Consider the following 13,479-nt stretch of genomic DNA (forward strand, 5'->3'; position numbering starts at 1 on the left):
ATTTGTTTCCCTAGGGAAAATCTGTTCATTATTTATATTGTCATTTGGTGACTTTAGTTGTTGTTTTTTCCCATGGTGAGTAATTCAGTGTTATCACCACAGGAAGCCAATCCAGAGAGAGAGAGAGAAAGGAGATGAAGAGACATATTTTCTGCTCTTCACCTGAGTCAAAAATCAAAGCTGTTCGTGATAAGGAAATGACATTAAGTGTTGTTATCAACAGGTGAGCAGCTGGTCAGGTCAGGTGTTGATATCAACAGCAAGTGAGCAACAGGCGTTGATATGACCATGTGACTGGCAGGGTTGAGGACCATGGACTGAATTGTCCTGAGAACAATGGGTGCAGGGGGTGATGAGAGAACGGACGCTTGGAGATTAGATTAGTCAGCTGTATTCTGGTCAGGGAGAAACTGACTGACCTGTCTTCCTACCATTTCCTGTTTTCGTCAACGTGCTAAGACTCTTTCCGCTGGAAGAATCAAATTCTAGCTCAGATAGTCAGAACAGCCGTTGACTTCACTACTGTTCTGATGGCCATACTATGTAGTTGGACATGACTGACTGTCGTGTGTCATACATACTGGTAGCAGTCTCTGTTATCCTCTTTTTTTTTCTGCACTACGTCACCTTGTTTTGTTTTGTTTTAATATTTTCTGATTGTTTTTATCTTTTAGCATGTATTTTCTAAAAGGAAAAAAAAGGATTGAACCATTAAATCACAGCAAGATCTCGGCCAGCCACAAATACCCTCTGATGGTCACAGCAGTCCCTTGCACCAAATGGTGTATGTTGTAAAGCAGTTGCCAGTTGATGGTTGGTGCTGTATAAATATGTACTTTTTACTTAAATTTATATATATAGACATTAAGGTACAAACACAAACAAATATATAGAGCAGGTAAATAATAGACTGAGCCATCTCTCCCATGCCACCTACTTTGAGAAACAACACAGCAAACCCCCGCACTCTTCGCAGCCATTGAAATTGAAAGAAAATAGTTTTAGTTTGGGAGAAAACAACTAGTATCTGATAAGAATTAAAAAGAAAACCTGTGTCTGTTTAGAGGGGAACAAAATAAAAGAAAACAAGTCAAATAAAAGGATGATGATGATGATTTGGATACTTAAATGGTGCCTATCCTCATTTGGAAACCAGGCTTTAAGCGCTGTACAAACATGGAGTCATTTGCGTAACATGCTGTCTACCTGGGTAGAACCAGTTGACAGCTGCCTCTGGGCGATCATCTGTGTCATTAGATCAGGTTTCAGTCAAATGCATATGCACACTCATACAGACTAGTAACATTTTACTTGTATGACTGTTTTGTTTATTAACCATTAGCCATACTCCATTTTCGGGGATGAGCATGTTGGCTATGTTCTTATTTCCATAACTCACTGAACGCTGACATGAATTACAGAATCTTTAATGTGTGTATTTGATCTTCTGCGTGCATGCACACCCAAAGCTGTTTCAGACACTAGCAGGTCTGCACATATGTTGACCTGGGAGATCAGAAAAATCTCCACCCTTTACTCACCAGGTGCCGCTACCGAGATTCGAACCTGGCACTCTCAGATTCAAAATCCAGTGCTTTAACCACTTGGCTATTGCACCCAGCAGGGAAGGGGGGTGGAGATGGGGTTACAAAATAAAGTTTGAGTAACTCCAAAGTGTGCTCAGCTTTACAGAAGGGATAAAGTATTTGATTTCATCTGAAGCTTTGCCTATAGTAAGTTCACTCCTGTTAAGTACCACTGTGTGGATACGTAACTGGTGAAAATAACACTCGCAGCAATTGACCCCTGACACTGAATTAGGCAACAGACTCCATAGGAGATGAGCTTCATAAAAGAAGAGTCTTTCCAGGACAATGATAAATAAATGAAAACAAGAACTGAGCAACCTCTTCCACCCATTGTGCCCCAGAATTGCTGTGTAATGTTGAGGATTACCACAGCACTGTGTGTTTTTGTTATAAATCAAAAGTATTTTTTTCGTAACATGGTATCAATTAGCCTGGTACCATGCGTCTCCATTTTCTGAAGTCCACGTTCATGGGTTACAAACCCTATGCTCAATAGCATGTGTGCAAGTTGGGTTTCATACATGTGTTTGATCATTTTTATTCCACAGTTATATTCCACTAGTCATCCTCTGTTTTTGAATCTGTGTATGTTTCCCTAATCTTCTGAACATTGACACGGATTGCATAGTCGTGAATGTGTGGATATGTTGTAGTGGTATACACATGAAGGGGGTTCTGGCATTACCAGGCCTACACATTTGTTGACTTGGGAAATCAGAAAAATCTCCACCCATAACTCAGCAGGACCTTCAGATTGGAAGTCCAGAGCTCTTACCACTTGACTGTCGCCTCCCTTGCGTTATCACTGTGACTGTGTGGCTTTGTTACAGCTAGCAGTATTGTGGGGTCTACAGGGTGTCTTTGTCCTGTATGTCCTGTTGTGTGAACACCATTGTGAGTCTGTGTGACTTCAGTTGCTTTGTCACTCTGCTCCTGTACTGTAAATATTCAGGTTTCTCCTGGCCTGTGTTCTGGTGGGGCCATACGATACATACACTGATGTCTGGGTGTCTTAGCTCATGTCAGTGGGATCAGAGGAGGGGTGTGTGTGTGTGTGTGTGGGTGGGGCGGGAGGGGTGGGGTGCTTTTCGTTCTTCTTTTCCATGTACTTTGTTCTCTCTCTATCTCTCTTTCTCAGTCTGTCTGTCTGTCTGTCTGTCTCCCCCTGTCTCTCTCCTGAGGTGGATGCAGTTTTCTTTCTCCATTTCCTGTGTACTCTGTCTGTCTGCCTGACTGTCTGAAGATGTGAAGCTGTTGTTTTCTTACTGTGTAACTGGAGGGGAGAAGAGGGAGGGGATGAGAGGGCTGGTTTGCCCATGGTGTATGTGCTGTTGTATCGATTTGTGCACATATATGTTTTGTTTGTGTGTATATGCTCATTAAATGAGAACTGTTTTTGTTTTGTTTTTCTTCACCTCACAGTGTGTGCTTGTACAAGCTTATATGTATGTATGTGCTTGCATGTGTAAATGTTTTGTTTTTTTTATCAGTATTGTTAATCACCTAGCAGATCTAAAACAATGAAAAAACTGTTTTATGTCCTGTCACACATACTGGTGATTGTAGACATTTTGTTAGAGTATTGATTTTTTTACATTTTAATATTGTTTTGGAGAGGAGCGGGAGGGAAAGATAAATGGTGTTGTGGGGAAAACAAATAGATGGAGGGTGGTATCGAAGATGAATATTTGACATAAATATTTAAGTACTATTAAAGAAAATTATTTTATGGACATTGTAAAAGAAATCAAGAGAATCTGACAAAAGAAACAACTGATAATCAATGCAAATTTTGAAAAAAAGAATCGGTGTTCCCAGTCTCTTATGATGACACTTTTTCATGAGTTTGTGTGTTTGTACGAACATGCAGAAAAATACATATACATTACTTATGAACAGAACATAGAGAGTTGTGCTGAGGCTATGACACAGAGTAGCTGTATGTAAACAAATTAAGGATGTATTATGTATATGCTTATCTGTGTGGATGGGATGTCATATGTGCAGAATTCTGTAGACAGGTGGCGTGAATGTGTGTGTGTATGTGTGTGTGTGATGTGCCTTATGTGTGTGTGTGTGTGTTTGTGTGTGAGATACATTCTCATAGTATCATACAATGCATGCTGTTTTTCTCTTTCTTTCCTTTGCTCTCAAACACACACACACACACACACACACACACACACACACACACACACACACACACACACACACACACACACATACACACACACACACACATGCGCATGTGCTCACTTACACACACACAAATACGCGCATGTGTGCACATACACACACACAGACACACACATCCATGCACATGGACACATACACACACACAAGCATGTTTACATATATGTATGTCGTGCACGTTCGAACAATCTCTCAATGGTCTTCAGAAAAGAAGGATATCTTGCAAAGAATGAAAAGTTGTTTTATAATGACGAGCTTGTTGAAGTTAATAATCATTCTTATTTAGGTTTTACATTTACAATAAAATTAAGCTGAAAGCTAGAAATTATTGCTCATGTTACAAAAGGAAAGAAAGCTGTGCATCTCGAAAGTAGAGCATATCAGAAATGCAAAGAAATGACACAAAAAAAACTTCATTTAAGATATTTTACACAAAAGTGCAGGCAGTAAAATTTGGGGGTTACATAGACTTGACAATATTGAAAAAGTACTCAGTTTGGCTTGCAAACACTTCATGAGTGAACTACTGAAAACTCCAAACAAATTAGTATACAGCGAGCTTGGCAGATATCCCATTTTTGTGAACTGTACAGTGCGATCATTTAAGTACTGGCTTCATCTCATTGAGATGGAAGAAAATAGATTACCCAAACAGTGGTATAATATGTTATCCTTGGTAGGTAAAAAGACATAAAAAATGTTGGGCAATGGATATCAAAGAAATACTTTGTATTACTGGCTTTCAGTGTGTATGGGTAAACCAAGGTGCTCGGGACAAACACTGCTTTCTTAATGCTTTTAAGCAACGGTTGATAGACGTGTTCATACAGCAGTCATCATCTGCAATACGTTAACAGGACAGATATGTTTCTTTATAGAATGTCTAAGGATGATTTTGGAAAAGAAAAACATTCATTGAGTGTTGATGTGATGTGCTTTAGGGTAGCCATTTCCCACATAAGACTTGGTGTATTGCCTATTGATAGCAACTTAAACAGATATAGTGAAAATCCTGAAGATAAATGATGTCCAAGCTGTGGACACAGAGTCGAAAACGAACATCACTTTATTTCTGTTTGCCTATTATTCAGTGACTTAAGAAGTTCCAAAAAGATTTTCAAAATTTACCCGTAAGCATACTGTTAGATGGGAAAAAACGATAGCCTTAGTTGCCAAGGAAAGAATAAATCAATGCAAATTTACTGATTTTATCAATACCACCCTGGGAAATATGTATATTGTATTTTCATTAAAGCTTGAATGCCGGTGTTATCAGCAGTTTAGAATGTATGACATGCAGTAATTAACATTATACTCAGTCTGGAAAATGACTCCATTCTTAATCAGTATGAAAAATTATGAAAAGAATTATAGTTAATACATCATGTGTTCAAAGTAAATTTACTACATTGTTTGTAAATGATCAGTTGGATTACCCACTCCCTCTTCGCCCATCCCTCGCCCCCTTCCATGATGTGTATGTATGCCTATGGCCAAAGCACATTAAACCATCTGAATCTGAATCTCTCTCTCTCTCACTCTCTCTCTTTCTCTCTCTGTGTCTCACTCTCACTCCAAATCCATGAGGTTCTCATGGAAAGGCTTGGGGACTGGGAAGATAGGACAGTTCAGACTGAGGTGGAGGGTGAGGAGAGGAAGGAGGGGGTGTGGAGTGAGAGGAGGAAAGTATCATAAACATGCCAAGGGTAATGTTTGGATAAGGTCAGAGACAGTGGATTCCCACTCCCCACCTCTCTCAGCTGTGGTACTGCATTGTCGTGGTGCAGAGTGAAAGGAGTTTTCAATAATAACTATTGTACCTGTTGTTGTTCTTCTGGTTGGCATCATATTCATAAATATTGTCATAATTATTAACAGTGTTTCATTTGTCACTTATGTTATGTGTTTTTGATGGTGACACACATTATTGTGACTTTTTTTTTCCAGTGTAAAACAAATATTATTTGTGTCTTCTCAGCTATGAAGCTTAGATCATTCTCACAATGTGTGTGTGTGTGTGTGTGTGTGTGTGTGTGTGTGTGCGTCTTTAATTGCAGTGAAGCATAGATCATTCCCATGCAGTGTGAGCTGATGAAAACTGACTAGAAAGTAGAATGTTGCAGCTCGGCACGCTGCTATTATGTTCAATAATATCTTTGAAACTGCATAACAAGAGCTATAGCAAACGTTCAAGGTGTGAGAGAAGACATGTGACAGGCCAGTTGAAGTTGGTAGGGAGGTTGCTGGGTGTCATGCTCAGGTGTGTGTGGAGAATGTTGCTTTATAATTACACTCCTGTTGAGCGGCACCCCATGAGGTAGTCAAGAAATGGGATGGCCTGCCACTTCACAGAGTCTCGTCACCCAAATGGCAGAATTTGGCGTAACACATTGGCGGAATTGGAAATTTAATAATACTAATTGTATATTTCTGTAGTGCCTTTTATTTAAAATACAGATATGCTCAAAGCACATCACATGAGTAAAAAAAACAAAACAACAACACCAACAACCCCCCCCCCCAAAAAAAAAAACAACAACAACAACAACAACAAAAACAACAACAACAACAACAAAAATCATAATGCTAATCACAAGTAAAAAAAAATATCTTTAAATGTAAATTTGCAACACTGTCACAGTTTTTTTGTCTGGTTTATCCTCTGCTTACACTCCCGAAGGTAGAATATGTTGTGCCCTTCATACATGAACATACATGAATATACACATGCATACAAATTAAGTTTGTACAAATATGCATGCATGTACTCACTATGCTTGCACTCATGTGTACACACACAGACATCAGTCCCTGTATGCAGGCACATTGTAGTGCAGTGTATTTTATCCAAATGTATGGGCAGAAAAAGGGATGGCTATAAGAGAAGAAAATGTTTCATATCAGTATCCTATTATTTCCTGCAAAGCCCCACTGAACAGACTCGAGGATCAACAATATTTTGTTGCGCAGGTTCAAGGGACCAGTGGTAAATGTTTAAGAGATTCATAGATGAAAATATCTGTGCCATTCTTAAAACTACTGAAAAGCGTGACAGATACAACTATAGGTTCGAGCAGCAAAAAAAACAAAACCGAAACACAAAAAACAAAAAAGGCTTAAAGTTGAGGCTTTAGGAGGGAGAGACAGACACGCTTTGACACTTTACTGTCACTGGCCATGAGGTCCTTACGATATGAGTGAATGTGTCAACATATTTTCTTTGCATAACAAAACAGAATAAATGAATGCAAATAGGAGATAGAGTGAGAGAGAGTGAGAAAGAGAGAGAGAGTGTGTGTGTAAATGAGAACTAGACATGAAAATAGATATGTCAGATAATGATCAAGCAAAAAAAAAAAAAAAATTGGAATAAGCATGCACATGTTACAAGAACAGAGAGAGAGAGAGAATAAAACATGACAGTGTTGAGGTAATGGTATTTGTTCAGCGTGATGGTGTCACCTGGGCAGTATCAGTATCAGTAGCTCAAGGAGGCATCACTGCGTTTGGACAAATCCATATACGCTACACCACATCTGCCATGCAGATGCCTGACCAGCAGCGTAGCCCAACGCGCTTAGTCAGGCCTTGAGAAGGCCTTGAGTCAGGCCTTGTCACCTGGCAGTATGGTGAATGTTTTTCCATGGAGTCACTATAGGATTATTGTAGTTTGCTTATTTCAGTTTTCAGTTTTTGGACCAGCTTTCATCAAAGGAAATTGCTGTTGTGCCTTAAAGTCCTTCAACTGGTGGAGGGAATGTAGAAATTTTGAATAACAATTGATTAAGTTGAAAAAGAGAAATAATTAAACTTACCTTTTCTCCTGATTTGCATACTGCTTTCTGGTTCTTGATTATCCTGTCATTGTCATGTTGGATTTTTATTTTTACAATGGACATACTGTACACATAGATTACATGTCAAGCTGTAAGTGGCACGTTGTTTTTAAAAGACAGCCAATGTCATGAGCCAAGAAGACCGGTGATCAAATGAGGACAAACCAGAGAGAGGTGTTGATTGTGAGGGTTTGAGTTACAGAAACATGGCATCAACAGTGTGAAGGAGATGGCAAAGAGCAGATCGCATTTCCTGCTTTAGAAAAACATGCACTGGCCACACACAGTAGTCATTGCACACTTTCTGTCCCATCTCACGCATTTGTGCACACAGCATGCACATACACACACACACACACACACACACACACACACACACACACACAGTGGAGTGGTGGCCCAGTGGTGGAGAGGTGAACTGGTGTTCTTAGTTCAGTTCCCACAAGGATCAGGATTTTTATTTACTTCCCTCCCGACTACATCTTCACTAGTGGTTTTGACGTTTTTCAGATGAGATGATAAACCAAAGTCCTGTGTGCAGCATACATGTAGCATATATTAAAAAAAAAAAAATTTTAATCCCACAACAACATGACATGCCTCTGGCAACCACCCCTCCCCCTTCACCCCCATAAGTCCACATCCACAGGTAGATCAAAATCTACGTGTGAACAGCAAAAAAAACAACCCAAAAACAAAAAAAACAAAACAAAAAAACCCTAAAAAAACAAGAAAAGAATGATGATATAGGAATCAGCCAGGATTTCATGCTGAGGAATTTGTTATAACTGGGGTGTAAGACAATTCAATGCACACAGTGGCACACTGCATGCATCAACACGTGTATGAATGCTGGTTTGCATACTGAGATGCTAGTTTACACGTTTACACACACCTCTGTGTGTGTGTGTGTATATGTGTGTGTGTGTGTGTGTGTGTGTGTGTGTGTGTGTGTGTGTGTGTGTGTGTGTGTGTGCCAATGTTAATCATTATATCATCATCACTAACATCATGATCATCAATAATTGCTGGCTGTCATCATAATCATTGTTCTGAATTGACCACTGTCTTTCCCCCATTTTCATTTTCTTATCTTTATTGTGGCTTTTCCCTACTGCTTGATGCTTTAAACAAGGAATGTGAAGTCTTGGTTTGTTGGTGGTACATATATAGTGATCTCATTTTCACATGCACCTTGATCTTACTGATATATACAAATTGATCTTGGTGTATACATAATAATCATATTGATCGTACTGGTACATTCATATTATCTTACCAGTAAGTGCACATCGATCTTACAGGTAAATCTACATTATCTTTCTGTTACATGTGCATTGATCTTACTGGTACATTTTACATTTTCTTATTGATACATACACATTGATCTTACTGATAAATGTGCAATCTTACTGGTGACATTCAGTGGAGAATCATTCATGCAGATGAGCAATTTTGTGTTTCGTGTCTACATCTGATCAGTCAGTGGAGGTAACCTTGACCATTTTGTAACCAGTGCCGCATGTAGCAATGGAGAACAGTCAGTGCCTCTGAATAATGTTGATGGTTCTATGTGGAGTGGTGGCTGATGGTAACATCTCCGCCTTGGAAGGCAGAGAATACCGGTATGAATCCCACACTTGCCAGAACTTTCTCCACCTCTGCTAGACTTTTGAGTTGTGCTCTGAATGTTAGTCAATTTAGATGAGACAATAGACCAAGGTCGCGTTTGTTGCATGAACGTAGTGCATGTAAAAGAGCCCACAACAATAAGAGAGTTGACCCTGGCAAAAATTCATTGTAAAATCCACTCTGATGCATGTGTGTGTGTGTGTGTGTGTGTGTGTGTGTGTGTGTACTTGCATGTGCATGTGCGTGCGTGTGTATGTGTGTGTGCGTGCTTGCAAAATCCCTGGCAAAAATTCATTGTAAAATCCACTCTGATGCATGTGCGCATGTTTGTATGTGTGTAACTGAATCCCGATTGAATGACACAGGAAACGAAGAACAAGCGCCTAAATGACTCCATGTTTGTAAAGCGCTTAAAAGTTTGGTCTCTAGCCAAGGACAGGCATTATGTAAATAATCCATATCAGTAATCACATGAATCAATGACTCCTCAGGAAATCCAAGGGTACAAGCTGAACCCATGCCTGTACTGCCTGAGCTGGGTGCTGTACATCCTGACGGTGGGACTGCTGCGGCTGGTGTTCTACTGGCTGCCTCACCGAATGGTGCAGTTCACTCACACCCAGTGCCCCCTGGACCAGGCTGAGAAAGTCGTCATGAAGGTCTGCACTGGGAGCTTGTTTTCTTTCCTTTTTCTTTCTTTCCTTTTTTTTTATTTTTTTTTTTTTTAAAGTGTTATTATCAGTTTATCTGTTATGTTTTTCTATCACTTTCTTTTGTTTGGTTGTTTTTTTTTCTCTTTCTATAGTTCTCATCACTTCTTTTTTTTTTTTTTTTTTTTTTTTCGTTTTCTTTGTTTTGAAGAAAAGGTAATTTTCTGGGTGCCTGACAGTGTATCTATGTGTACAAGAATGAGTAATGCCCATCCCAGGATAGCAGGGGTAGGGGAGCTATCTGACATGACACTGACGCCACCAGAACACCACCACATCAAGAATGGCAGTGGAAGTGCCAGTTGTTTTTGTTTTTTTTTATATTGTTGGGTGTCTTGAGATTCGAACTTAAACCTTCTGACTGAGAGCTCAGCAATATACCAGTTGAGCCAGCAGGGCCCTGCAGTGCTTAGCTTTTCAGTTTATTTCTTTTTCTTCTTCTTCTTCGTAAGGTGGACATCCCAGTCTCCACAATGAAGGTTCTCTGTATGTTTGACCATACAATGTGTGCACATAATCTGTGAAGTCTGCGTGCGAGATGGCTTCAGAATTTATTATCTGGATTTTAGAACTAAAGCTGAAATGTCAGTTTCTGAAATCATTGTGGTGAGTGTTTTCTGTACAAATTTACTGATGTAAAGTTTAGAACAGGGGCAGAAATTAATGATAGGAAAAATTATATTGATGGTGCTACACTATAGCAATGCGCTGTCCCTGGGGAAAGCAGCCCTAATTTAATTAATACAGAGAAATCTGTAGTGACAAAGAGCTATACAGTACAATACAATTCAATGCAGTTTGATATATGATATGATACAACACAATGCAATACAATGCTATGCAGTACAAGAAAATGAATATTTTCTGTTTCAGAACCACTACGACCAATATTTTGTGGCTGACATTATAACAGAGGGTAAAGACCAGAAACGACCACAGTAAGTCTTTTTTGTTCTGGCTGTCTTTTTGTAAAGGATAAATATTTTAGTCCTTGTTTTTATGAGATTATATCACAGTAAAATCAGTTACAGCTTCCCACTATCACCAGCACATATAAGACAAAAGATGATGATTGTGACAGCAACTCTGTACCTCCCATCAACACAAAGACAAAAGATGATGATTGTGACAGCAACTCTGTACCTCCCATCAACACAAAGACAAAAGATGATGATTGTGACAGCAACTCTGTACCTCCCATCAACACAAAGACAAAAGATGATGATTGTGACAGCAACTCTGTACCCCCCATCAACACAAAGACAAAAGATGATTATTGTGACAGCAACTCTGTACCTCCCATCAACACAAAGACAAAAGATGATGATTGTGACAGCAACTCTGTACCTCCCATTAACACAAAGACAAAAGATGATGATTGTGACAGCAACTCTGTACCTCCCATTAACACAAAGACAAAAGATGATGATTGTGACAGCAACTCTGTACCTCCCATTAACACAAAGACAAAAGATGATGATTGTGACAGCAACTCTGTACCTCCCATTAACACAAAGACAAAAGATGATGATTGTGACAGCAACTCTGTACCTCCCATCAACACAAAGACAAAAGATGATGATTGTGACAGCAACTCTGTACCTCCCATCAACACAAAGACAAAAGATGATGATTGTGACAGCAACTCTGTACCTCCCATTAACACAAAGACAAAAGATCATGATTGTGACAGCAACTCTGTACCTCCCATCAACACAAAGACAAAAGATGATGATTGTGACAGCAACTCTGTACTTCCCATTAACACAAAGACAAAAGATGATGATTGTGACAGCAACTCTGTACTTCCCATTAACACAAAGACAAAAGATGATGATTGTGACAGCAACTCTGTACCTCCCATTAACACAAAGACAAAAGATGATTATTGTGACAGCAACTCTGTACCTCCCATTAACACAAAGACATAAGAGGAGTGAGTAGTTGACCAGTTTATTACCAATAGATCACTGCTTTTGTCAAAACAGAGGTGTAACAAATATTGATGAGATTTTCTGTGTGCATCTTCTAGGTCTGGAGTTTGTTTTTAATGGAATACAAGTTTGATGAAAGGAATGTTTATTATGCACACAGCATCAGTGGTGACTTCTGTCTTGCTGTGTTTTTATTTTGAAGCAAGAAAAGTGGAGGGGAAAAAATGTCTGTGTGCAAATGCAAGAATGGATGAATCTTTCCTTCCCTGCCGTCTGCATTTATGGGTTGTGACTCACATGTTCACCGACATGAAGTGGGCTTTTATGTGCATGACTGTTTTCACTCCGCCATCAAGGCAGCGTCACATGCAGGCCAGCTTCCCACAGCTGCGTTTCCTCAGTACAAGCTGTAAAACAATAGCAGCTGTATAGAGTAGCAACTGTAAAGAATGTGGTGATGTGGGAGTGGTGTTGGGGCATTAAGGCTCAGTTCAGTTCAGTTCAGCTACTCAAGGAGGTCTCACTGCATTTGGACGAATCCATATACGCTACACCACATCTGCCAAGCAAATACCTGAGCAGCAGCAGAACCCAACATATTTAGGGACTCCCACAGTTCCGTTTAGAGAGGAGGGAAGGGGGGATGGGGGGGATGTTTAGTTTTCCGTTTGGCAGTCTGTGTCATGAAAGTCATGTGCAGTTCATGATGTGATCTTAATTAAGTATGATTTCCCAGAGTCATTTCAAACACAAATGTGTTAATTATGATTATGTTTCATGGCAAATTATTTTTTAAAAATGAATAAATAAGTATTTCTGGAAATTAGATTTCATTTCACATAATGTGACAGGTGTGTTTAATTGATGAAGATATTGGAGTGAGAATAATGGGGGTGTCAAAGGGGAGTGGTAAGAGGAGGTTTTAATTAGATATACTGCATTCTGACTCATGTATGAAGACAGTCCATGTTAATCAATCAGTCCTCTCTTTCATTTGCATGTGTTTGTGTGTGCTTACATGTGTACGTGCTTGTGTGTGTGTATGCTCAGTGGCGCACATGTATGTGTGTGTGTGCCATGCTTCTCTTGCTTTTATTCATGTTTCATGTATGATTCATAAGTTTCAGTTTAACATGGTACAGTATATGACACCAAACATGGAGTATAATACAAACTCCTCCTGTTGATGTCACATACCAACCAGGTGATATTGTTATGAAATACATAAGAGATGCCGTTGTAAAGGACCATAGCAACCAAAATGTTTGTGATGAACAGTTTAATGACAGAGCCTTGGGCATAATGCAGTAGATCTGCAGTTGTTAGGGATTGGTATCTATCATTAGTTATACAGCTGTTTTGGATTGACGCTTGATAGTTCTACATTTATTTTGAATTGACTTTTGGTAGTTTTATAGCCATTTTGCATTGACACTTTGTAGTTTTACAGCCATTTTGGATTGGCGATTTGTAGTTTTACAGCCATTTTGGATTGGCGAATAGTAGTTTAACATTCATTTTGTGTTGACATTTAGTAGTTTTACATCCATTTGGGATTGACACTTAGTAGTTTTACATCCACTTC

The 13,479-nt window shown here is 39.3% G+C and overlaps 1 protein-coding gene across 2 annotated transcripts in view; it reads left to right on the forward strand.

Annotated features, from left to right (window-relative positions):
• Window positions 1-13,479, forward strand: part of LOC143287755 (polyamine-transporting ATPase 13A3-like) — a 76,476-nt gene that overhangs the window by 17,231 nt on the left and 45,766 nt on the right. For both annotated transcript variants that reach the window (XM_076596016.1, XM_076596015.1), the window contains exons 3-4: window positions 9,742-9,909; window positions 10,834-10,898. In XM_076596016.1, coding sequence (XP_076452131.1) covers window positions 9,742-9,909; window positions 10,834-10,898 — 233 coding nt within the window. The remainder of the gene's footprint in view (window positions 1-9,741; window positions 9,910-10,833; window positions 10,899-13,479) is intronic.

This window comes from Babylonia areolata, chromosome 11 (assembly GCF_041734735.1).
Source record: "Babylonia areolata isolate BAREFJ2019XMU chromosome 11, ASM4173473v1, whole genome shotgun sequence".
Classification (NCBI taxonomy): Eukaryota; Metazoa; Mollusca; class Gastropoda; order Neogastropoda; family Buccinidae; genus Babylonia; species Babylonia areolata.